The sequence below is a fragment of the Bos grunniens genome, chromosome 8 (assembly GCF_055505025.1).
Source record: "Bos grunniens cultivar Pamir isolate PY7600 chromosome 8, Bosgru_T2T1.0, whole genome shotgun sequence".
Taxonomy (NCBI): Eukaryota; Metazoa; Chordata; class Mammalia; order Artiodactyla; family Bovidae; genus Bos; species Bos grunniens.
The window spans coordinates 5429108-5456970 of record NC_141172.1 but is presented as its reverse complement, the minus strand read 5'-3'; the positions used below and the strand labels follow the sequence as shown (position 1 = coordinate 5456970).

Genomic DNA, 27863 nt, shown 5'->3' with positions numbered 1-27863 from the left:
CCCTGTATTAAAGAGATCATTCTTTCCCTATTGAATAGTCTTAATCCTTTTTAAAAAATCAATTGACCATAAATGATCATTTCTTGACTTTCAATTTTATTCCATTGATCTGTACATCTTTACTTATAACAGTACCACAGTTCAGTTCAGTTCAGTCACTCAGACGTGTCCGAGTCTTTGCGACCCCATGAATTGCAGCATGCCAGGCCTCCCTGTCCATCACCAACTTCCGGAGTTCATTCCAACTCACATCCATCAAGTCGGTGATGCCATCAGCCATCTCATCCTCTGTCGTTCCCTTCTCCTCCTGCCCCCAATCCCTCCCAGCATCAGAGTCTTTGCCAGTGAGTCAACTCTTCGCATGAGGTGGCCAAAGTACTGGAGTTCCAGCTTTAGCATCATTCCTTCCAAAGAACACCCAAGATCGATCTCCTTTAGAATGGACTGGTTGGATCTCCTTGCAGTCCAAGGGACTCTCAAGAGTCTTCTCCAACACCACAGTTCAAAAACATTAATTCTTCAGTGCTCAGCTTTCTTCACAGTCCAACTCTCACATCCATACGTAACCACTGGAAAAACCATAGCGTTGACTAGACGGACCTTTGTTGGCAAAGTAATGTCTCTGCTTTTCAATATGCTATCTAGGTTGGTCATAACTTTCCTTCCAAGGAGTAAGCGTCTTTTAATTTCATGGCTGCAATCCCCATCTGCAGTGATTTTGGAGCCCCCCAAAATAAAGTCTGACACTGTTTCCCCTGTTTCCCCATCTATTTCCCATGAAGTGATGGGACCAGATGCCATGATCTTCGTTTTCCGAATGTTGAGCTTTAAGCCCACTTTTTCACTCCCCTCTTTCACTTTCATCAAGAGGCTTTTTAGTGCCTTTTCACTTCAGCCATAAGGGTGGTGTCATCTGCATATCTAAGGTTATTGATATTTCTCCTGGCAATCTCGATTCCAGCTTGTGCTTCATCCAGCCCAGCGTTTCTCATGATGTACTCTGCATAGAAGTTAAATAAACAGGGTGACAATATACAGCCTTGATGTACTCCTTTTCCTATTTGGAATCAGTCTGTTGTTCCATGTTCAGTTCTAACTGTTGCTTCCTGACCTGCATATAGGTTTCTCAAGAGGCAGGTCAGGTGGTCTGGTATTCCCATCTCTTGAAGAATTTTCCACAGTTTATTGTGATCCACACAGTCAAAGGCTTTGGCATAATCAATAAAGCAGAAATAGATGTTTTTCTGGAACTCTCTTGCTTTTTCCATGATCCAGCGGATGTTGGCAATTTGATCTCTGGTTCCTCTGCCTTTTCTAAAACCAGCTTGAACATCAGGAAGTTCACAGTTCACATATTGTTGAAGCCTGGCTTTGAGAATTTTGAGCATTACTTTACTAGCATGTGAGATGAGTGCAATTGTGCGGTAGTTTGAGCATTCTTTGGCATTGCCTTTCTTTGGGATTGGAATGAAAACTGACCTTTTCCAGTCTTGTGGCCACTGCTGAGTTTTCCAAATTTGTTGGCATATTGAGTGCAGCACTTTCATAGCATCATCTTTCAGGATTTGAAATAGCTCAACTGGAATTCCATCACCTCTACTAGCTTTGTTCGTAGTGATGATTCCTAAGGCCCACTTGACTTCACATTCCAGGATGTCTGGCTCTAGGTGAGTGATCACACCATCTTGATTATCTAGGTCGTGAAGATCTTTTTTGTATAGTTCTTCTGTGTATTCTTGCCAACTCTTCTTAATATCTTCTGCTTCTGTTAGGTCCATACCATTTCTGTCCTTTATCGAGCCCATCTTTGCATGATAAGTTCCCTTGGTATCTCTAGTTTTCTTGAAGAGATCTCTAGTCTTTCCCATTCTGTTTTTTCCCTCTATTTCTTTGCATTCATCTCTGAGGAAGGCTTTCTTATCTCTCCTTGCTATTCTTTGGAACTCTGCATTCAGATGCTTGTATCTTTCCTTTTCTCCTTTGCTTTTCGCTTCTCTTCTTTTCACAGCTATTTGTAAGGCCTCCCCAGGCAGCCATTTTGCTTTTTTGCATTTCTTTTCCATGGGGATGGTCTTGATCCCTGTCTTCTGTACAGTGTCATGAACCTCCATCCGTAGTTCATCAGGCACTCAATTTATCAGATCTAGTCCCTTAAATCTATTTCTCACTTCCACTGTATAATCATAAGGGACTTGATTTAAGTCATACCTGAATAGTCTAGTGGTTTTCCCTACTTTCTTCAATTTAAGTCTGAATTTGGCAATAAGGAGTTCATGATCTGAGCCACAGTCAGCTCCCGGTCTTGTTTTCGCTGTCTGTATAGAGCTTCTCCATTTTTGGCTGCAAAGAATATAATCAATCTGATTTCCCATCTGGTGATGTCCATGTGTAGAGTCTCCTCTTGTGTTGTTGGAAGAGGGTGTTTGTTATGACCAGTGCTTTCTCTTGGCAAAACTCTATTAGCCTTTGCCCTGCTTCATTCTGTATTCCAAGGCCAAATTTGCCTCTTACCCTAGGTGTTTCTTGACTTCCTACTTTTGCATTCCCGTCCCCTATAATGAAAAGGACATCTTTTTGGGGTGTTAGTTCTCAAAGGTCTTGTAGGTCTTCATAGAACCATTCAACTTCAGCTTCCTCAGTGTTACCGGTTGGGGCATAGAGATCGAATGATTTGCCTTGGAAATGAACAGAGATCATTCTGTCATTTTTGAGATTCCATCCAAGTACTGCATTTCAGACTCTTTTGTTGACCATGATGGCTACTCAATTTCTTCTAAGGGATTCCTGCCCACAGTAGTAGATATAATGGTCATCTGAGTTAAATTCACCCATTCCAGTCCCTTTTAGTTCGCTGATTCCTAGAATGTCGACATTCACTCTTGCCATCTCCTGTTTGAGCACTTCCAATTTGCCTTGATTCATGGACCTAACATTCCAGGTTCCTATGCAATATTGCTATTTACAGCATCGGACCTTGCTTCTATCACCAGTCACATCCACAGCTGGGTATTGTTTTTGCTTTGGCTCCATCCCTTCATTCTTTCTGGAGTTATTTCTCCACTGATCTCCAGTAGCATATTGGGCACCTACCGACCTGGGGAGTTTCTCTTTCAGTATCCTATCATTTTGCCTTCTCATACTGTTCATGTGGTTCTCAAGGCAAGAATACTGAAGTGGTTTGCCATTCCCTTCTCCACAGTACCACAGTTTGTGATTATTGTAAATTTGCAGCATGTCTTGAAATTACAAAGTGTGACTTTACCAAATTTGCTCTTTTTTCCCCTCAAGGCTATTTTTGGCTATTGTAGGTCCCTTGCATTTTCCCCTGGAGAAGGAAATGGCAACCCACTCCAGTATTCTTGCCTGGAGAATCCCATGGACAGAGGAGCCTGGTGGGGTACAGTCCATGGGGTCGCAAAGAGTCAGACACGACTGAGCGACTTCACTTGCATTTTCATACTAATTTTAAGATCAGCCTGACAATTTCTACATAAAAACCAGGTAGGATTTTGATAGAAATTGCAATAAACTTATAAATCAAGATGGGAAATATTTAAATTTTAACCATATGAGTCTTCTGATTAATGGCTACACAATGACCTTTTTTTATAATCTTCTTTAATTTTATTCAACTGTTTTGTTATTTTTTTTTAAACTTTATTTTATTTTTAAACTTTACATAATTGTATTAGTTTTGCCAAATATCAAAATGAATCCATCACAGGTATACATGTGCTCCCCATTCTGAACCCTCCTCCCTCCTCCCTCCCCATACCATCCCTCTGGGTCGTCCCAGTGCACTAGCCCCAAGCATCCAGTATCGTGCATTGAACGTGGACTGGCATCTCGTTTCATACATGATATTTTACATGTTTCAATGCCATTCTCCCAAATCTTCCCACCCTCTCCCTCTCCCTCTCCCACAGAGTCCATAAGACTGTTCCATACATCAGCAATACAGTATACTAACGCATATATATGGAATTTAGAAAGATGATAACAATAACCCTGTGTACGAGACAGCAAAAGTGACGCTGATGTATGTTTTGTTATTTTTTATTGTATAAGTTTTACACTTTTTGTTAACTTTATTTCTAAATATTTTATTTTATTTGGTTCTATCTAAATGGAATTGTTTTCTCAATTTAATTTTTGGATTATTCATTGCTAGTGTACAGAAACACAATTGCTTTTTCTATACTGGTAGTGTATCTTGTAACCTTGATGAGCTTTTCAGCTCAAATAGATTTTTAATGAGTTTTTTAGGATTTTCTAAATACAAAGTTAATGGCTTCTGCTTACAGAGATAGTTTTGCTACTTACTTTTCAATCTAAATGCCTTTTTTTTTTTTTTTGCCTAATTATCCTGGCTAGAATCTCAAGGTACAGTGTTTAAAAAAAGGTACAAAAACAGACATAAGTCATGGGAAATAATAGACTTTTTAGTACCTAGACAACTATGAAGTGCTAATAAAATATGAAGTAATAATTTTATATATTATTCCTGAAATAGAACACTTTTCTATTACATTGCTTCTAGATGCCAACATACACATAAAAAAAAATATTTTTCAGAAACCAATTTGCATATATGACTTAGGACCCCATTTCATTATAACATTATAATGTTTAAGGCAAAATTATTATGAAAGCAACATTGTGACCTTTGATGCAATAGTGAAGACCTGTTTTTACCAATTGCTGCATTTATTTTGCAACCCATCAGGAAAGTTTACATGTATAGAAGTGCGATTCCATCTTGAACGACAAATGGGCTACTATCTGATCCAGATGTACATTCCAAGCCTCCTGATTGTCATTCTCTCCTGGGTTTCCTTCTGGATCAACATGGATGCTGCCCCGGCCCGGGTAGCCTTGGGAATAACCACTGTGCTGACCATGACCACACAGAGTTCAGGATCACGGGCTTCCTTACCAAAGGTGAGTGCCCTGAAAGGGCAGACACTCATGCGTGCACTCATTTGTATATGTGGCATTATTTTTGCCAGATCTTTTCCAGTGTATTTACAGTTGGTCTCTGATTTATGACAGTTCGACTTAAATTTTTTGGACTTTTGTATGGTGTGACAGTGACAAGCATTCAGCAGGAACCACACCTCCAGCCTTGAATTTTGATCTTTTCCTGGCCCAGTGTTGCATGGTATCTGCTCTCAGGATGCTGGGTTATGGCATCTACAGCACCCATCAGCCATGTGACCAGGGGAGTAAACAGTGGATACACTCACAACCCTTCTGTACCCAGACAGCCATTCTGTTTTTTACTGACAGTACAGTATTCAATAAGTTACATGAAATAGTCAATACTTTATTATAAAATGTTGGGAAGATCCCATGTAGGAGGAAATGGCAAGTCATTCCAGTATTCTTGCCTGGAGGATCCCAAGGACAGAGGAGCCTGGTGGGTTACAGTCCATGGCATCACAAAGAGTCAGACACGACTGAGCATCTGAGCACACAGGCTTTGGGTTTGATGATTTTGCCCACTAAGTGTTCTGATCATGTTTCAGGTAGGCTGGCATAAGCTATGACATTCATAGGTTAGGTGTATTAAATGCTTTTTCAACTTAAGGCTATTTTCAACCTACAGTGGGATTATCTGGATGTAACCCAATCATAAACTGAGGAAGATCTGTATTCATCACCAGTTTTTAAAGTAATATATAATCGAGGCAGAAAAAAATTATAAAACAGAGACGTAGGTGAAGGAAAATATTCTACCAAACAATGACATCTCTTATCCATAGTTTGTGTTATGACCCCCAATTATTTAAACATCAATAATACTCTTATGCTCGATAGAATTTATTATTTATAGATTTTTAAATATTTAGAAGTATATCAAACTTGCATGTAAGTTAAATCTATAGATTAAACGGCAGTATATGACTCCACTGTATAGATGTGTCATAACAATCTATGCACTCTCTATTAGGACTAATACAATAATGAACATGTATATAATGATTGTTATATACATGAATATATATGTGCAAATGTGTACACACACATATACATACATGAATATATAACTCTACATGCATTTTGTATTATTTTCTTAGTTTTAATTCTTAGAACTGGAATTGTTGCACTGATAGCTGTATGCATTGATCTGTATTGCCAAATTTCCCTTGAGAAAAATTTATAGCAATTATACTCTCACAAATATTGTTTGAAAATGCCCGTAGTCTTACACCCTGGGCCAAATACAGTGTTTACTTTTTTGTATGTGTGTTTGCTTTGGCTTTTGAGCAGCCATAGGTCAATAAAAAGAAAAACTTATCTAATACATAATATTTCAGTCTGTGCTGAGCTGCCAGAATTAAAATAAAACTATTCCTGTATGAGGTTTGTAAAAGACCCAGTACTGTTTTTTTTAAAGATGTGGTGAAATAAAACATAGAAGTCCTTTTTATCCATTTAGTAGCACAGCAACAGAAAATTATTTTCTTCGCCTAAATGGTTCCTAAGAAAGAAATTTCTACTGTCTAAATAAAGTAATCCTGTCTGGCCTCCAACAAGCTCCACTATTCTTTTCATTACAATGATGTACATTAATGTAAAAAAATCGTATTAACTTTTCTTGTATGTTTGATGCTATTTTCCCACCATGCCAAGTAAATTATAAATCTGCTGTCATGGCTTCCTTTATGCCTTACTATGAATTGCATCTCTGACTAATTTATTCAGTTAAATATCTAAATAAGTAAAAGTTGATGGCAAAATATTTTATCATTAAAAATGTTACTTCTATTGAAAGAATTAATATTTAGCAATGCTCACTCTGCCTTGCTAAGATTGAATGGTTGTCTTTCAAAATAAGGTTCACTTTTATTAACATATAATTGTATTTTCAAAATAATCCATATCAACTAGTGTTTTATAAAATATCGTCCAAGTGAAAACTGTAAATCTGCTTATAATATTAAGTGCTTATTTATACACGTATAAATGTCTCAAGGGCTCTGAGTAATAGTTGAAGTTCCATAGTCGATTTGTAAATGAAATTACCAGTTTACTCATTGATTTTCCTCACTGAGCTAAACAGAAATGAAAGCTCATTCATTCTATAAGTTGTTATCCAGAAAGTGGGGGTACTTAATGATCTGTTTAAGGAAACTACAAATTCTATGAGGCACAGCATAAACACATCTGGATAAAGAGATTAAGGCAGAATTAGGAGAGCATGAAGGGGTGGGTGGATGAAGCAGAAATAAAGAAAGAAAGAAATTAAAAAGAAACAGAGTGAAGACATGAGAGTTTTTTTTTTTTTTTAAAGGAAGAGAGGTCTGAGATGACTTCATTCTTTTTCTCAAGAAATTTTGTTAAAGGCATTAATTTCATCATGATCTCAGGGAAGGAGTAAATTTTCAAGTATGAAGTCAGTTACATTACATACATAGATGTATACAAAGTCTATCTCTCAGATCATAGAGACACTGGAAGTATGATAGCAGATTTATTTTTGACCCATAAAAAAGAATTGATTAGCAAACAGATATCTTAAGAGTTAGTAATTATCTTAGCCTTTGTGATATTTAAGGCACTGCTTATGTGCAGCAGTTTGTACATTGGAATTCAGTATGGCATACACTGAAGTCTGAGAGTAAACAAAAATTTTCCTATTGAATGAGATCATTCAAAAGGGTAGAATGTCTCTTAAAAAAATGCACTCCTGATATTGTGATTTGGAAAGGCAAAGGGCAAGGGCTCACACTGGATTTAGGAATAGAAGTGTGAAACCATGCCCCTTAAGATCTGCTATTCTCACCCTCACAAAAGAACCCTCAGATGCCTGAAAATCTTGCCATGGAAACATCCACCATTCTCCTACTGATGAAATCTAGGAAGGAGGAAAGCAAAATTAAATTCAGGAAAACAATAGGGGATTATCAGATGTGGGAGGAAGAAATGATAAATCACTAATTTATGATCATCGCCGAGTGTTTTGTCAGGCTCTGTGCCAGTACATGTCCTGTAGATAAGAAGGAGCTTGGAAATATGTCAAGTCAAAGTCAAAGTAGAAAATCTCTGAGAATGCTGACTTGAGTCAGCACCTCGTGAACTATAGACCTGAGATTCCTCTCTGAAATTTCCTGTTGCACTGGACTCAACAGTCTCATAAATTAGGAGTATGATAGCCCAAAGCAAGAAAACTCCTGTGATTCATTTCTTGGAGCTTGGAGCAATCTGGCATTTCCGCAGTGCCGGCAGTAGGTGGCCAGAAGAGGGTGACAACGCATCCTACTGCCAGCAATTTTTCAAAGTTAGAAAACTTTAGGAATGCTTCCTAACATGATTTATTTGGAGTAGAATGAGTGAGGAAAAATGGTGGTGATCACAGAGCCAGGTCATGGAGGGTTTTATAAAACTTGGTAAGCATACAGCTTATTTTGGATGGATTTTGGAAGGATTTTATTGAGAGGAGTGATCACTCTCATTTCTATGTGAAGATCAGATAGAAGAGGTAAAAATGGAAGCAGAGGTGCTACCATGAAAACGATAGTTCAGAGCCGAGGATGATGTGGCTAGGTTGCTAGCTGCAGAGATGAAGCATCGCAGGCGGAGTTAGAAAGATGTAGTTTTTTTTTTTTTTTTTTTTTTTTTAGAGAAAATATATTTGCAGGTGAAAGAGACAGGATGTGCTTCTGAACTGAATTTTGAGGATTAAGGGAAAATCAGGAGTCAAAAGTGGCTTTCCGCTGGGTAATGGCATGCAGTGGTAATATTTACTCATGAGGAAGGTCAAAGAGGTATTAGTTCTATGGTTAAGCATGTTAACTTTGAGATGTATATGATAGCCACATTGAATTGTCAAAAAGTCAGAACTTCCAAAGTTCTGACCAGGGACATCCAGGCCTAAGACTTCAAGGAGTGAACTACAGATTGATAGGGAAGCAGACCAGAGATGATTCTTGTAAGAGCAAATGAAAGTCCAGAAAGAGGAGGAAGTATATTCAAAGTATATTTTAGTGTATATACTGTATATTCAAAGTATCTTCCCTCCTTTCTTCCTCTAGGACTCTGTCTCCCTCATGCACAAGGAAAGGTTATACAGCTTAGTCACAGCCTAGACCCGCTTACCTCAAAACCCTTCTCACAAACTCTTTGAGATTACCAACATTTTGTGAATTTTTTTTTAGATGTGGAAAAGCAATACTCCTTGGGAGAATTAGATTTTAACCCAGGTGAAAGAGAGAGTAGTAATAGTTATTAAACTATTTTGAGTATATATTTGATTTATACTAATATGTTGTTAAGATCTTGACAGGGAATTATTCAATATATTTTTTATTCAGTATTGAGATGGGTAGGAATAAAGGAAATAATAAGAGGGACAAAATATAATTTTAATTTATAAACTATGATTCTAGAAAGAACTGCTTTAGGAAACTCCAGGAAAGTCTAGGTATACAGTGGTATCTTCCCTTATTCAGTCTGTCTGTGAAACCCACCAGGAGTAGCTTTTTGAGAGGATAGTCTATCTTTTACATATTTTTATCCTCAGAATGTGATACAGGTCTATAGAGTAAATGTCATGCAGAATGTGATACACCTCTATAGAGTAAATGTGAGTTTTTAAACTTTGCTTAGTAGTTAACTTAAAAAGCAAGAATATGCCATTTTTTGTCCCTCTAAAAAGAATGTAAAAACTCAGTTGAATTACTTTTTATTTATGAAGAATCATATGTACCCCTGAGAATCACCAAATTAATGAAAAAGGTATTAAATATTGCATGTATCTACCTTGCAGTATAATAAAAACAATGGTTCTAGAAAACATCACAATAGCTTTCATATTAACTTTTATTCTTCTTGAAATCATCAACTATAGAAGTGATTACGATGATTAGATAATATAAATCTAACAGATATCTGAGCACCGAAGATACTTTTGAACTGTGGTGTTGGAGAAGACTCTTGAGAGTCCCTTGGACTTCAAGGAGATCCAACCAGTCCATTCTAAAGGAGATCAGCCCTGGGTGTTCTTTGGAAAGAATGATGCTAAAGCTGAAACTCCAGTACTTTGGCCACCTCATGTGAAGAGTTGACTCATTGGAAAAGACTCTGATGCTGGGAGGGATTGGGGGCAGGAGGGAAAGGGGATGACAGAGGATGAGATGGCTGGATGGCATTACCGACTCGATGGACGTGAGTTTAAGTGAACTCCGGGAGTTGGTGATGGACAGGGAGGCCTGGCATGCTGTGATTCATGAGGTCGCAAATAGTTGGACATGACTGAGCAACTGAACTGAAATGAACTGGAGTTATTTATAATTGGATACCATGATTATGTGGACACACGGAGGTCTATTGGCATTACACTGAAAAGGCAGGGGATGGGAAGGAAAATAAAGTATTCGTATTCACTATTGCCATTTCTAACTGGTTCTCATTCTCCTAAAAAAAAAAAAAAAACCAAAAACTACCCTGCAGTTATAAAGGAGAGTACATTGTAAATATCAGCAGTAATTAAATGGGGAGAGGGGTTGTATAGTAATCAGGTTTTCCTATTGATAACTATTACTGTTGATAATGTTTTGATTCTCACTATTTGAATATAAGATTCTAATATTGGGTCTTCCCTGGAGGTCCAGTGGTTAAGATGTTACCTTCCAATGAAGGGGGTGCGAACTCTGTCCATGGTGGGAGAGCTAAGATCCCACATGCTTTGGGGCCAAAAAACCAAAACATAAAATAGAAGCAGTATTGTGACACATTCAATAAAAACTTTAAAAATGGTCCACATTAAAGAAAAAAAAATCTTTTGAAAAAAGATTCTAGTATCTATTCAAAGTATAGTTAACAAAAATTACTTCAATCAAGTTCAATATAAATATGATACAAGTGGGCTCATTTTTAATTCATTAACATCACACAATAGTTATTAAGTATATTTAACTTTATAATACAGTATTTGATGTGAGTAATATATTTAATTTAAAAGTATTTTCATTGAATATGTTAATAGTTTTTTTTTCCCTGCCTTATTCCTGTAGGAAAAAGAGAAACAAAAAAGGTGCAAACATTAAAAAAATTATTTACTCCTGCCCTTTCTTTTAAAAGCAAAAGATATACTACATACAAATAGTATACAATTTTATTACTGTATTTTCTGTCTTCAGTAAATAAGTAATTCCTAAACATAGGTAGATCCCATAGTAAGAATCAGTTCAGTTCAGTTCAGTTGCTCAGTCGTGTCTGACTCTTTGAGACCCCCATGAATCGCAGCACGCCAGGCCTCCCTGTCCATCACCAACTCCCAGAGTTCACCCAGACTCACGTCCATTGAGTCAGCGATGCCATCCAGCCATCTCATCCTCTGTCGTCCCCTTCTCCTCCTGCCCCCAATCCCTCCCAGCATCAGAGTCTTTTCCAATGAGTCAACTCTTCGCATGAGGTGGCCAAAGTACTGGAGTTTCAGCTTTAGCATCATTCCTTCCAAAGAAATCCCAGGGCTGATCTCCTTCAGAATGGACCAGTTGGATCTCCTTGCAGTCCAAGGGACTCTCAAGAGTCTTTTCCAACACCACAGTTCAAAAGCATCAATTCTTCGGCGCTTAGCCTTCTTCACAGTCCAACTCTCACATCCATACATGACCACTGGAAAAACCATAGCCTTGACTAGACGGACCTTTGTTGGCAAAGTAATGTCTTTGCTTTTGAATATGCTATCTAGGTTAGACATAACTTTCCTTCCAAGGAGTATAGTAAGAATAGAAATTGAAAATTGTCTCTGGTTCTATATTTGATCTTAGTGCTTACAATTTAGGCTTACTAGGTCTCATTAAGTTGAATTTAACAATCATCAAGCAGATCCTCTGTGGATGACATAGAGACAGAGCCATGACATAAGTTCTTAAATCTGATGGCACAATTTGGAGAAAATATATGATCAAATCACAAAGTTTAAAAATTTTTGAAATGACATAATGCAGGGGCTTTAACATCAAGCTAAGTTTACAAACAAAAGGTGTTTATGCAACTTGGAGCCAATTTTACCCTATTTAATGTCTTAAACTCCCTTTTCTGTATTCACATAAATCCTATAGTCCATACCATGACCCACCCTCCCCGCTGACAGATAAATCTGATGTAAAACTGCCCCTTTGCCAAAGGAATAAAGAATTTGGTCCCCAAATCAGTGTTAGACATAGCTTACAAGTTTTATCTGTCTTCCTGATTTCTGATTGAAGTTAAATATGAAAATGTCAGATCTTGAGGTGTTGGGAAAAGGTATTAGAAAGGTATATAGGTATAATAAAGATGATGTTCTAGAAATACAAAACTTCCGGGGCAAGAATGCACAGGGGAGAGAAGTCACAAATATAATTCAAGTTTCCTTAAGCAGGTCACACACAAAAAATATAAACAAATGTCAGTAACAATGTGCACTTAAGTAGCATTTCTAGCAACATCTAGATTTTTTTGCTAGTCTTGAGAATCATGTCCTATAGAAAAGATGGAAGTAAAGCTCCCATAATTGAAGCCTAAGTCAGGGACGATGGAATGACCTTTCAAAATACCTTACCCTTTTTAATTGTGTTTTTCTCATCTGGTGATTGGAAAGATTTGTCAAGTTAATGACTTAGGATATAATGCAGTTCTGCCATTTCATTTCTTAAAGTAAAAGCCTTTACATGGCAAATAAAGACTCTATGCAGCATCATTCATTTACTAGGTTTATGAGGATTGTAATTAGTATGAATGTAACATGTAGGATTCTGCGGTTGTGAATTGCCCTCCAGGATGATAAACATCAGAGTTCACAAAATCTGTGTGATTCACCACCTAGAATTCCAAGAATACAGTCCTGCAGACAGTTCATTTTCTTTTTCAGTTTGCTTCATTTTACTTTAACACTTATAAAAAAAAGCTATTTTTTTTTTCTTCATCTCTCTGGCTTTTAGTCTTAAATGAAACTCAAAATAATTTTGAAACTAATATAATACTTTTTCTATAAGCATTACTATATTCAAAATTCTTATACAGCTTTTACACTGGAAGAAATGAGGGATTAAGTGTAATACAATTTGGGTTTTACAGATTGAAAGATAAATACCAATGTGATCGAAACAAACCCCCTAGGAAAAAAGCCATGACACAAGCAGGAAATTTTTCAGCATAACTCAGAAAAATACCTTTGAGCCGCTTGCCCATTTCACAGCCAGAATTACTCATCGGTTTGACAATTCAGAGGAACTGGGAGAATTTACCAGGATTGATCATCATCCAACGGATAATGAATCACCCTACTGAAAGGACTGTTTTAACTAATCAAAAGCAATATACTGTGATGTTTGTTATACCTCTTTCTCAAATTAAAAGCAAATTTGGACTGAGAGAAGAATTGAGAAAATGTTCACTGTCCTGGGATATTAACCTTGTAGAGTGCCTGCATGTTGGTTTGCATTAGATTTGGAGATTCACACCACTTTCTGGTTTAATCAATTTCTTATCCTTCAAAGCTGTGCTTCTTATAAGTGCACTATATATTTCTATTTCAATAAATTCTTGATTAATAGTAGTCTGGGTTATAACATAAATTAGTGAGTATAATTTGCTATAATTTAGTAGTCTGGCTTATAGTCTAATCAATATTTACCCATTCATGCCTTATCATCTACCAGCAGGACAGTATTTGTCCTAAGGCAATCCATTTGATCATTTCTATGCATGGTAAGATAAAGTTATGCATCTGGACAAGAAGCTTCTCAACTACAGCAGATGGTGCCATTCGTATGGTTTAGCTCAGTCAATGATCTTGTAAAGGAATGTAATCTAAAATTGTTGCTACTTAATTATCTCACCAAAAATTTGCCTTACATTAAATTGATTTATAAAGAATTGCCTGAGATATGTGCAAGCCATCTCTTGCCCTGAATCAAAGTGGAACACAACCAGTTGACTTTGGAGGGTGTATGCACACATAAGTGAACAGTTGGGTCTGGTGGAACTAGTAAGGGACAAGGATGAGTATTAACTGGTGAAGCGTGGTCCGTACTTGGAGGCACAGTCTTTTTCTTTTTTTTGAGACCCTGTGTAGTACAAGCACACCATTCCCATGCTTGAATTTGCCTGGCAGCCTGCCTGTCTTTATAATCTGAAAAATCTATTACCTCTGCTAGATTAAATCAACACTTTAGAGCACTATCTGGACTCTTCTGTAACCTGCTTGTGACTAATTTTACTGAACTCTGACCTGACATGGTTTGAACAAATGTGGAGTTAAAGATCAGTACTGTTTTGTTTTGTTTGTTTTTTTTTCCTCTGTTGTCCTCTCATTACTTAACAGCTGCTCTCTCTAAAGCAGTGAGTTTTGCCCTCTAAAGCTGCTCTGTGAGTTGACTGTGGCTCAGATCATGAACTCCTTATTGCCAAATTCAGACTTAAACTGAAGAAAGTAGGGAAAACCACTAGACCATTCATGTATGACCTAAATCAAATCCCTAACAACTATACAATGGAAGTGTGATATAGATTTAAGGGACTAGATCTGATAGAGTGCTTGATGAACTGTGGATGGAGCTTTGTGACATTGTACAGGAGACAAGGATCAAGACCATCCCCAAGAAAAAGAAATGCAAAAAAACAAAATGGCTGTCTGAGGAGGCCTTACAAATAGCTGTGAAAATAAGAGAAGCAAAAAGCAAAGGAGAAAAGGAAAGATATACCCATTTTAATGCAGAGTTCCAAAGAATAGCAAGGAGAGATAAGAAAGCCTTCCTCAGTGATCAGTGCAAAGAAATAGAGGAAAAAAACAGAATGGGAAAGACTAGAGATCTCTTCAAGAAAATTAGAGATACCAAGGGAACATGTCATGCAAAGATGGGCTCGATAAAGGACAGAAATGGTATGGACCTAACATAAGCAGAAGATATTAAGAAGAGGTGGCAAGAATACACAGAAGAACTGTACAAGAAAGATCTTAAGGACCCAGATAATCATGATAGTGTGATCACTCACTTAGAGCCAGTCATCCTAGATTGTGAAGTCAAATGGGCTTTAGGAAGCCTCACTACAAAGAAAGCTAGTGGAGGTGATGGAATTCCAGTTGAGCTATTTCAAATCCTATAAGATGATGCTGTGAAAGTGCTGCACTCAATATGCCAGCATATCAGGAAAACTCAGCAGTGGTCACATGACTGAAACAGGTCAGTTTTCAGTCCAATCCAAAAGAAAGGCAATGCCAAAGAAAGCTCAAACTACTGCAAAACTGCACTCATCTCACACGCTAGTAAAGTAATGCTCAAAATTATCCAAGCCAGGCTTCAACAATATGTGAACTGTGAACTTCCAGATGTTCAAGCTGGATTTAGAAAAGGGAGAGGAACCAGAAATCAAATTGCCAACATCTGCTGGATCATTGAAAAAGCAAGAGAGTTCCAGAAAAACATCTATTTCTGCTTTCTTGACTATGCCAAAGCCTTTGACTGGGTGGATCACAATAAACTGTGGAAAATTCTGAAAGTGATGGGAATATCAGACCACCTGACCTGCTTCTTGAGAAATCTGTATGCAGGTCAGGAAGCAACAATTAGAACTGGACATGGAACAACAGACCGGTTCTGAGTAGCAAAAGGAGTATGTCAAGGCTGTATATTGTCACCCTGCTTATTTAACTTATATGCAGAGTACATCATGAGAAGCGCTGGGCTGGCAGAAGCACAAGCTGGAATCAAGATTGCTGGGAGAAATATCAATAACCTCAGATATGCAGATGACACCACCCTTATGGCAGAAAGTGAAAAAGAACTAAAGAGCCTCTTGATGAAAGTGAAAGAAGAGAGTGAAAAAGTTGGCTTAAAGCTCAACATTCAGAAAATGAAGATCATGGCATCTGGTCCCATCACTTCATGGCAAATAGATGGGGAAACAGTGGAAACAGTGTCAGACTCTATTTTCTGGGTCTCCAAAATCACTGCTGACAGTGACCAGCCTAGACAGCATATTAAAAAGCAGAGACATTACTTTGCCAACAAGGTCTGTCTAGTCAAGATTATGGTTTTTCCAGTAGTTATGTATGGGTGTGAGAGTTGGACTATAAAGAAAGCTGAGCACCAAAGGATTGATGCTTTTGAACTGTGGTGTTGTGAAGACTCTTGAGAGTCCCTGGGACTGCAAGGAGATCCAAGCAGTCCATACTAAAGGAAATCAGTCCTGAATATTCATTGGAAGAACTGATGTTGAAGCTGAAACTCCAATACTTTGGCCATCTGATGTGAAGAGCTGACTCATTTGAAAAGACCCTGATGCTGGGAAAGACTGAAGGTGGGAGGAGAAGGGGACGACAGAGGATGCGATAGTTGGATGGCATCTCCGACTCAATGGACATGAGTTTGGGTGAACTCCAGCAGTTGGTGATGGACAGGGAGTCCTGGCATGCTGCAGTCCATGAGGTCACAAAGAGTTGGACGTGATTGAGAGACTGAACAGAACTGAAAGCTGCTCTAGTTCTCCCCTCAAGATATCACAGTGATCAGATCACAGTCCACACTTGTCTTCAATCCTGGACTTGTCAGAATCCTTGTTTAGTTTTCAGAAGCACAAAGTAGACCCTTCCCCACCTCCACTTCCTTTGCCACCTGTGGGCTTTGTCTCCCTTCCAGACACACGATGAGGTTGCACCTCCCAGGTCCGTTTTTCTCGTGTTCACGGTAAATAGTTCTGGCTAATGCTAAGGCAGGAGACTCAGTTCCATATCTGGGTCTGGAAGGTCCCCTGGAGGAGGAGATGGTAACGCACCCCAGTATTCTTGCCTTGAGAATCCCATAGACAGAGGAGCTTGGCAGCCTGCGGCCGATAGGGTCACAAAGAACCTGACGTGACTGAGCACGCGGGCACAAACACATAAACAGTGAGTTTTGAGCCTGGTGATCTGTGCCTCTTCTGGCCTGGATTATTTATTACCAAATGTGAGATGACCCGTGCTCTGGTTTTCCTCTGCTGTGGTCACCACCAGTGTTCCAGAGAGGGACCACACTAGGAGCTGAGGTCACAGTGTGACGACACTTGTCCAGGGTTACCATCAGCTCTGAGTGGACATGGATTGACCTTCGCTGTTTCAAGCCAGTGAGATTTGGGATTGTTGGTTATTCTTATCAAATCATAGCTTGAATCCTCCTATGCCCACTTTCTTGTATCATTGGAAGTAGATACAAAGAAAATCATGCTTAGACAAGTTTCCTGAACACAAATGCTTCCCAGGGTCAAGGGGACTGGATTCCAATCTTTATAACCAGGATAAGTAATAATGATAAAATCCAATATGCATCTTTTCAGGACTCCAGAAGCAGATTTTCTCTGTTTTCTAATGATAATATTGCAAAATATTGGGTTGTCTAAAAAGTTCATTCAGGTTAAAATAAATAGAGAATTTTTCTGGAAAAACAAATCACATGATCTAAGAAGTCTGTAGAATCAATGATGCTTATATTCCTTCCTCACATTATAAAACTTATTTTTTAAAATGAAAAAGATAAGGCTTTGCAGTAACCCAGCTCTCTGCACATTCAAATAATAATTTATCAAGTTGATCTCTTCCTGGATTATCACGTGACAAGTAGGCAACTGTCTCATAAAAACACTTCATCCTAACTAATGTAAGAATATTGTTCAGGGGACTCTCATTGTATTTCAAAGGGTAAAATGTTTCCCTGATAGAGTTTCGCTTCTGCAGAGCAAACACTTGGTTTTTGATGTGGTAATTACATTCTCACAACTCCTTTTCTACGTTGTCTACTAGGAAGTTTATTGTCGGATTTTAGGATCAACAAACATACAGAACCCTCCAATGTGTATACTATGTAATGATTTCACCCTTAACTATCATGTAAAATTTGAAGAGCCTGGAATATTAAGATACAGATACTTATTTCTACTTAGTGTGCTCACAGTTGTTAATTTATGGTGGTAGCTTAAATAGAAGGAGCCTAATAACCAGGTGATGTATAATAGTAGTTGAGTTACAGATTTTTTTAGCCAGATGACCTGTATTCAAATCCTAGCTTTGCAACTTGGTAGCATCCAGTTTGTCCAGGTTTCTATGATCGAGTATCATAGATGAGGTGGTTTATAGACAATAGAAACTAGAGCCTGGGAAGTTCAAGATCAAGGTGCTGGCAGATTCAGTGTCTGGTGAGAGCCCACTTTTTAGTTTATATATGGCAATCTACAGGCTGCGTTCTTTCATAATAGAAAAGGCAACACACTCTCTGGGGTCCTTTTAATGAGAGCACCAATCCCATTCACGAGGGCTCTACCCTCATGACCTAACCACTCCCCAAAGATCCCACCTCCTATTACCATCACCTTAGAGGTATATTTCAACATCAGGATTTTTGAAGGACCATATTCAGTGTATAGCAGTTGCTATCTGATGTTATTTTTTTTATTGGACTGTAATTGCTTTATAATATTGTGTTAATTTCTGCTGTACAACAGCGTGAATCAGCTATACTTACATTCCCTCCCTCTTGAACCTCCCTCTCCCTTCACCCCTCCAGGTCATCATAGGACATTGAGCTGAGCTTGTGTTATACTGCAGCTTCTCACTAGCTATCTATTTTACACAGGGTAGTGTAAAGGAGACGACAGAGAATGAGATGGTTGGATGGCATCACTGACTTGATGGACATGTTTGAGCAAGCCCTGGGAGTTGGTGATGGACAGGGAAGCCTGTCATGCTGCAGTCCATGGGGTCACAAAGAGTCGGACATGACTGAGCTACTGAACTGAATTGAACTGAGTGTATAAAATGACAAGTTATTTCACGTGTTTCAGTCTCCTCACCTTTATAAGAGGAATAGTTGTGCGGATTAAAAGTGCTACTTTTGGACAATTACTAAGAACACTCAGTAGTTCTACAGACACTCCTAAGAACATTCCTGGCATGCTAGTTATTATAATTATTTCTCTAATAATAAATGGCCAGTGATTGCAAGTCACTCCACATGGTTCAATCAATTGAATATTATCTGAGAGCCCATCATATAACTGGTACTGTGTTAGGTCCTTGAAACACAAAGCTGAATAAGACCTGGCCCTTGCCTTGACTCACAGGATACATTAGTCTAAAAGGAGAAAGATATGTAAATGGATAATGATGATACAGTGGGGCAAGGTCAATAATAAGATTCATTATTTGGTGTTTGCTGTCAACACATAGTTTGCTAAAATATCAGTATAGATATTTCACCTTGAAATCCTCAGGGACATGCTCATTTTTGCATTCCTCCACCCAGAGTTTTAGGAAAATGGCCCTTAGGGGCTGTGGAACAGAGTAATTAGCTGAAGGGGGGGCATTTAAATGATGTTTTCTGGTCTATGGGGTCGCACAGAGTCAGACACGACTGAAGCGACTTAGCAGCAGCAGCAGTAGCAGCAGTGGTCACCTTGTGAGAACTACCCACAGATAAATATCATTGCAACTGCAATGAGTCATTTGAGAGATGGGTTCTAGGAGGAAAGTGGAGGTAAGAAGGTGAGAAGGGCTGTACTGATCTGAGCATTTGGAGAAGGTTTCCCTGAAATCATGGGTTTTAAGCTAAAGTCTGAAGGATTTAGCAAGGGTTCCATAAAGGAAGGAGTGTTTCAGACAGAAGTAACAGGGAGTTCAAAGCTGCTGAGGCAGGATGGAGCTTGTCCTTTGGTCTCTGCCAAGAACTAGAGGAAGAAATGTGAAGAATGACGGGCAAGTAAGAAAGTGGCCTGAGATGGTCGTTGTATCACACCCTCGGAGAGGCCTTTAGGAACTGTGCCACCTAACAGCCCCCTTCACACCTAACAGCCCCCTTCACACTGTCCCTTTCCCATGACCCTACAGGGGTTTCATTATTGCAGTTCTCTTAAATTATCTTCATTTGTGTGATTACTTTTGCTGTCTATTTCCCCCCTCTTGAATGTTGGTTCCAGTAGCACAGGGAACTCAGTTCAGTGCTCTGTGATGACTTAGAGGGGGATGAGGGGTAAGAGGGAGGTCCCAGATGGAGAGAATACATGTATGTATACATATAGCTGATTCACTTTGTTGTATACAGCAGAAACTAACAAAACATTGTAAAGCAATTATATCCCAATTTTAACAAAGATATACCTTGTTTGTCTTACTATCTTTGTAACTTCAGCCCTAAGAGAAACTGAGAAACAGATTATGGTGGTTGAGATCAATACACAATACGATGTCAGTAAGAAAGGACAGAAAACGATAAATTTCAGAAATAGCCAAAAGGTAGGATTCCTGGACTTGGTTTTTTGCTGTGAGATGTGGAGATGAATGGAGCCTAGCCTTTAATGATGAGGAAAAGGCAGTTGTGTGTGTTTGCTGGTTGAGTCCAGTAGAGATTCCTAGCTTCTGTTTTCAGTCAAATGAAGTCTGAGGAGCCTGAGACATCCAAAAGCTAGTCGTGTAAGAAACTGGCTAGCGGGAGGTTTAGTCAGGAAACGGAGGCGGGGGGCCCTGAGTGCAAAGGAGGAATTGGATCTAAAGTAATAGTTAAGGGCTGAAAGTGAGAAGTTTCAGTGTGAGAACAGACGGGGCCCAGGCCCTGTCTCTGAGGATCTCAGGAAGAAGAGGAAAGGCCTAGAGAGCCGAGTCGGGTGGGGTGGAGGGAGGAAACCCAAAGAATGCAGATCAAGGAGCCAGGGGAAGAAGGAGCTTCAGGAAGGAAGCAGTCTTCCACACGTGGCTTTGGTTTGGTTTCCAAGACAACGGTTCTCCTGCCTAGAGTGTCTAGTCAGCAAACATTTAGGCTTCATTTTCTCATACTCCTGTACCCAAGGAATAATACCAAGGAGAGATTGTTACTTAAGATCAAGTTCCAATAGCACAGTGAACAATGGGGCCATGGCACGGTGGTCCAGGGGGATGGGCTGGATTAGAATGAGGCTGCCACAAAGGACAGGGGCAGGAGTGGGTGGAAACAAGGCGGTACCAGAATCACAGGCAATGAGTGTCATATGTCATGAATATGTTGTCCATGTGTTGGTGAGGAAACTGCTGTTTTATTTTATTTATTTTTTAAACAGGTAGAATTATTAAAACTATTTATTTATGTATTTTTATTTCTTGGCCACACTTTATGGCATATAGGATCTTACTTCCCTGACCAAGGATCAAACCCATGCCCCCTGCATTGAAAATACAGAATCTTAACCACCAGTGAAGTCCCACTGCTGTGTTATTTTAAAGTTATTAGTGCTAGAGTCCCAAACCTTCCAGGGCCTGTGGTTGCTGTCCTTGGAGGGTCAGTGAGGATGGAGGAGAGAGAGAATTGAAGTTGGTGGGAGTCAGAGGAGAGGATGAGGAGAGTTGACTTTTCAGTCTCGACAATCAAGTATTGATCACAAGAAGCAGAATGTGGGCTGCATAGATGATGTTTGCATAGTTCTATTGTCATAGGAAAACAGTTGTCAGGTTCATTTGAAAACCAAATTTCTTATTTGATCTCTTGGTTCATGTCATTATAGATCCTGGTTGTTGAAAAAAAATGCACACACACTTTATGTGTCCTATTTTCCCAAGGAACGGTGTAGCCTGAGATGGTGCCTGTGAAAACTGTATTACATCTTCTGGGACCATATGCATTTGAGGGCAGCCAGAAATTTCTGACACAATTGCAGAACTCATGAGATTTAAATCTATGCTTTACAAACATACGGACACTTAGCACAACCATGGAATAAATTGAGGGCATACATCTCTCTGCTCGGTAGAGTTCTTTCTGTCTCTGCTCGGTAGAGTTCTTTCTGATCAGCAGAAATCACACTTAAGATACAGGAGGAGATGCAGAGGGCCCCCATGTTGGCACATCTCACATGTAAGTTGACACCATTGGAAGTGGTGTAAGTTGACAGTTCTTTTTAAAAGAAAGTCAATTCAGTTCCAGGTATTAACAGAGCATCACTCGAGATAGTGAATTTCCACAGGAATCATTATCTATGGCTCCCTCCTCCCTGGTGTTTTAACATTTTGCACCTTCATTTATCTGCTCATTCAGTCAGCAAATATGCACACATCGGTCAGACACTACTGTGGTGGTGAACAAAACAAATGCCATCTGTCCTCAAAGAGTTCACACTCTAACCAAAAAGAAAACAAGCAATAAGCAATTACAGCACAGTGTGTTCAGGTAAACACAGATGTCATAGGATTCTGAATCAGATTTTAGCAAAATTTATCCTGAGCCCTGAAAGGTCAACTGAGTGTGTGTAGGAGAGTGTCCTTTTAGAAAAACACATAAGTATCAGGGCATCATGTCTGCATATTATAGTCAAATAATTCAGGGAGAAAAACATAAGAGATCGAGATTAAGGGAAGGGAGAGAAATGTAAGTAAACATTAACAACTGTTGAACTTGGGAGTTCTTTTTACTGTTCCACCAACATGTCTGTAAGGTTAAAATTATTTCAAAGTAAAAAATAAATTTTAATTAAGAAAATACGGAGCTACAAGTTCAATAGTATTTTCTATATCTCAATATTGCTTCAGACTTTCTCAAGCATTCTGCTACTCTGCAGGTATCTTTCAATGTTACTGCACACTTTTCAAGTATGATACTATCTTACCCTGAAGATAAAATTACCTTTCATCTTATTTTCTTTCATCATACATTTGGTCTAGTGCTTCATTTGAAAAAAAAATTGCTAGCAAGAAATATATATTTTAATGTATGACTAATACATAAAACTTACAAAAATTTTAAGTAAAAAATTACTAGTATATAAATGGTATAATTTAGAACAGATGTCCATTTTTGTTCTCCATGGAAGTAACAAGTCACTTTTCTCACTCTCTCTTTCCTGGTTAGGTCTCATATGTCAAAGCTATTGATATTTGGATGGCAGTGTGCCTCCTTTTTGTGTTTTCAGCACTTCTGGAATATGCAGCGGTAAATTTTGTATCAAGACAACACAAAGAACTTCTGAGATTTCGACGAAAGAGAAGGAGTAAGGTAAGTGATTAAATGCATGAAGTTCCTTAGGATACAATTCTCCCTGGAAAGTGAATTTGTTATGTTTAATAGGGATGTACAGAAAGAAAATGGAGATAGAAACTCAAAGAGATGACTGTCCTTTGATTTTGTCCAACTGAAACTTACATTGTCAAAAATTGCTTCCGGGAGAAAATAGTAACATCTAGTTGCTTTCCAATACTTTACACAGCAGATCTGGTGACATGAGAGCTTTATCGACTTCTTTCTAATATCTGTCCTGGAAAAACATCATTTTTTGCTTCAACTAATAAAAGCTATCATTTCTTATTTGCAATGCTGTAATGTTTCTGATGGCTTTACTTGACACAAGTCATCAACTATTGCTATTAATTTTTTCTTTTTTTGAACTAATTCCTTGAATTTTTTTAATCAAATGTTATCTATTTATTTTATAATACTCTGATGTTCACATAAAGCTATGTGGTCTCTTTCTTATATGTATCTTTGTGTTTTTGAGACATTTCTTCTGGATCCCCATTGGAAACACAGTAAACGTGTATTTTTGCCTTGCTATCACCTGATAAATCAGGGACATCCCTGGGAGACCACAGGAAACTGTAGAAGTAATCTTCTAATTGGATTTGGATGTACAGGATGAGGTAGTTCCCCTCTAATAAGACTTATAATGTCATCTCTCTTTATATGCACATAATTTCAATCAACCTTTTCTGAAAGAGTTTCTGTGAGCCAACCTATCTTTGAGTTTACATTTAATGTGAATGTGCCAGCTGACATTTTAAAAAAGCAAATGGTCTCAAGCTATAGAGAAATGTCACAGTCATATATTACAAGGAAAACTGTGACCAGAATCCAATATACTGAGATACTTAAGTCAAAACATTCTCAAATCTTAAAATGAATAGTCTGGTTTATATATAGCATACATTTTTAAGAATTTAATTTCTAAGGAATTTCTTATGGTTTCTGAAGGACTGACTGTAATTTATATATTTATAAAATGTTAAAAAAAACCCCTAAGCCATGATCTCTCAGGGCTGAGTCTACTCAATTTGAACATCTGAAGCAGTAATTTATTCAGTAGTGTCTAATTGACTCCTCAGAATCATCACCTGCTCCAGTAAACATCCTGATTCACTGTAGCATGGGAGAAATTTCAGCATTGCAATACTCTGGGTAAGACGGCTGACAGAAAAACAATGCCAGAGCTTGTATCTGACCAATTTTTTATAAGCATTAAAGCACATCATTTATATATTAACATATATTTTCGTGGAGAGATGAACTTTATCTCCTGCCCCCAGCCTCTCCTAGTCTGCTGGTGTCCTTACACTTTTCTCACTCTGCCTCCCCCTCTCCCCCTCCACTTTAACTTCCCTTACTTCTCATTTTCTCCTTTTTCTCATGATACCTGGCACAGGCTGAAACATTGTGATAAGACAGAGCATTCTGTATCCCAGGAGTGAAGGTGTGGTCATTTTTTCCCCACTGAATGACTGATCAAGACAATTTTTCCTTCCAACATCATGAATCAAAAGTAAAGCAATACTTATATCCCCCTCTCATTTTGATTCACTTTTTCACATTTATTTTACATTTTTCTGCCTTTCTTCTCCTTCCTTCAGTGTAGGATGTATCAGCCACGTGCTGCCAACACCAGAAATGAGGAGTCGTACACAGGTGATGTTCCAAGGGGAGATGAGAGCTCAGACCTTTTCTGCACCCACCACATATCCGGCAGTCAGAGCAGCCAATGGATAAGATAATGCTCTACAAACTTAGACACTCATTTCTGGTTCCTCCTTTAAAAAAATCCATGCCACAGCAACTCTTTATTCAGTTTTACCACCTGTAAGTGTATTGGGATAAAAATATTTGACACCCTTTATTATTTAGCTCACAGAAAGACAGCAAGATTAATTTTTCTAGTGATTGGCACTCTAGAAAAGTGTCGAAGTGCAAAAATAGTAACATCTGATTGTATTTCTAATCACCATTTGAAATACTCAGTGAACATATATTGTAATTAAGATATAGTGCAGTAAAGAAATTCATTTTTTTTTTTTAGTTCATACTCTGGGGCTGGATAGCTTATGTATGTGAGAAACTATTAATTGATACATACATTTGTTAAGATGATCTGTGCAATGAATGCCAGTTGTGCAATTATATTGTAACCATCTATGACTTGATTCTCTGGTTTCTCAATCCCTGTTGGTCCATTACCTTCCCACAGACAGAAGCTTTTGCATTGGAGAAGTTTTACCGTTTCTCAGACACGGTAAATTCATTTTCTTAACTTTAAGTAGAAGAATGTGGTCATCAGTTAAAAAAAAAAGCAGACAGCATCCTCTGCACTCAGGCAGTGTTGGGTGGGGAAACACAGACTCCCTGCACACTTGAAGCTGAACAACCACCAATCCCCTTCAGCTAAGAATATTCTCTTTTTCTAACAATTCCCGTTGTCTCTCTTCACTCAGTAAAAAAATTTTGAAATGTTATCTTTCATTCTATGAACTGAGTTATTTGTTTGGTCAAAATAATTTAAAAATATATATTACACAGAAATATCACATGCATCTTATAATAGTCTCTGTAGAGAAAATAATCATACACTTTGACAAAAGTAGTTGCAAAATAGATGGGACATTTATTTGTACAAATAAATTCTAAAAACAGCTCCTCTTGCCAGAAAATAGAGACCTAAAAATAAGGCAAAAGTAAAATGCTTTATCTAACTTATGTATCTTTACAAACTATTTTTAATGTTAATATATGTTGAGATTCTTTAGAGTAAATGAATGATTTTGTTTTTTTTTTTATTTTATTTTGATTTCAGCATCCTTGGAAATGTTTGATTAAAAATAGATAACAAGGACACACCTCTAATTAGAATGGCTAAGTGTTTAAAAATGTAATCTACAGTACAGCATATTAGTAATTTGACTTGGAGATCCATAATATATCACTCTAATTAAAATTTAAATATACCCAAACCCAAGAATTTAGCTTGGGAAATCATATCCAAACAGTCCAGTCTACTAAATTAAAATTTCTGGAATAAAGTGTATTTAAAAATACCTCTCCAGATAATTTTTACCACAAATCTCACTTAAGAATAGACACAATTGTGTGAATACACAACAGACATACTGTTAGATGAATAGTGATCTTAATTTCATAACAAGTATCTAGACCAAAGATTATTTTAAAGCAGTTATTAATTATATTCCTATATTATATATTCCTATATTATAATACTTCCTCAACTATTTTTCTTTTCTACTAAAATTTCATAGTTGTTCCCACTGTAGCTACCTACGTCTTCAATTTTCATCCCTGGGGGGAAAATTCACATGATCCAATTAGTTTTATGTGATTATCCTAACTAATTTTCTTTAAAAATTCATTGCCTTGAATTTTCATAACACATAGTTGCGTCTTTGGGAGAGGTATATATTTAAATTTTCAGTAACTAAACAGTATATAAGGAATGTTAGTATGAAATATATATTCAATTAGATATTGCCTGACAAAACAGTACAAAAATAACTCTGATGAAAATACAGATTTCCTTTGCTAACAGTCAATAAATACTTATTTTTTTAAAAAAGAAACAATATGGTTTACTAACTATATTATTTAAGAAACTACAAATACATTTTAAAAATACAATAAATGCAAATACATTTGATTAGAAATATATGCATCGCATTTATTTTTATAACATTCTAATTATCATTCAGGTTGATGATAATTAAGGTTGATCATTTTCAATTTTTGAAAACAATTTTTCTCAACCTAATAGTCCTCTGGGCCAAATGAATTCATCATTAAAAAAAAAAAAAACAAAGTATACACTTTGCTTAGTGACAGTCTAAGCAATCTAAATCATTAAATTAACATAATCAAGATAAGTCTAAAAATTAACTGAATATCCTTTCTTTTCATGAGTACTGATTTGCATGTTTTTCATAGTATTTTAATTCGGCAGACGAGGGAGTAAATAAAATTGCCCCATTATAGAAAGCTTCACATAACAAAGGGCTTTACACTGATAAACATATTATTCCGGGGAAAGTTTTACCTTGGTTTAGCATTTGGCCTAGGCACTGCATATGATCTTTTACGCCTTACCTTTTCCCCTGCAAACGTACAATGGATCCTTTTTGTATACTGTGAAAGAATACACGTTCGCGCTTGTATCCAAATTTCCCCACCCCACACTGTTCTAGCCTGCTGTGTGCCAATCACACACCACCGCACCTTGCCATAAATGCTTATCCTTAGTGCTGTGTGTGTGTGGGTGTATGCATGATACAAAAGTATTTTGGTTAGAAGTTGCTCTTCCCATGTATGATATCATTACTTTAGTCCTGGAGGGTTTAAACACATGCCGAAATATTTCTGAACATATGTAACTTGTTGAGAAATATGGATGATATGGGATTGCTTTAATGCATTTCATGCAGCTTTTGCTTTGCAATGTAATAATCAAAGTTTGCTGAGCGAAAATACATATACATGGTGTTCGGGTGTATCTTCCTGCTTATTCTTGTATATTAATTGCTACTTGTGTATGCAAATGAAATAAGAATGGACCACAAATTCTAGATTCAAAAACTAATTGCCAAGTGTATATTTTTGCTTGTTTTCTTTTTAAAATAATTGACTGTATTTTGATTATTTGTACAAAAACTTATTTACATATGTATTTATGTCCTGTATTACTTTAAAAAATAACTCAAGGTAACTATTAAGAATAACAAATAATTGATTTTTCTGCCTTGTATTAATACCCTTTGTGAGGTCTAGAATATAATTATGAAAACAAATAAAATTTAGAACAGATATAAATATGAAAAACGTGCAAAAAGTGTTAGTTGCTCAGTT

General features: G+C 37.6%; 1 protein-coding gene across 1 annotated transcript in view; it reads left to right on the top strand.

Annotated features, from left to right (window-relative positions):
- Positions 1-27863, top strand: part of GLRA3 (glycine receptor alpha 3) — a 197739-nt gene that overhangs the window by 152583 nt on the left and 17293 nt on the right. The window contains exons 7-8 of the mRNA XM_086414718.1: positions 4727-4941; positions 22827-22970. Of these exons, the coding sequence (XP_086270844.1) occupies positions 4727-4941; positions 22827-22970 (359 nt within the window). The remainder of the gene's footprint in view (positions 1-4726; positions 4942-22826; positions 22971-27863) is intronic.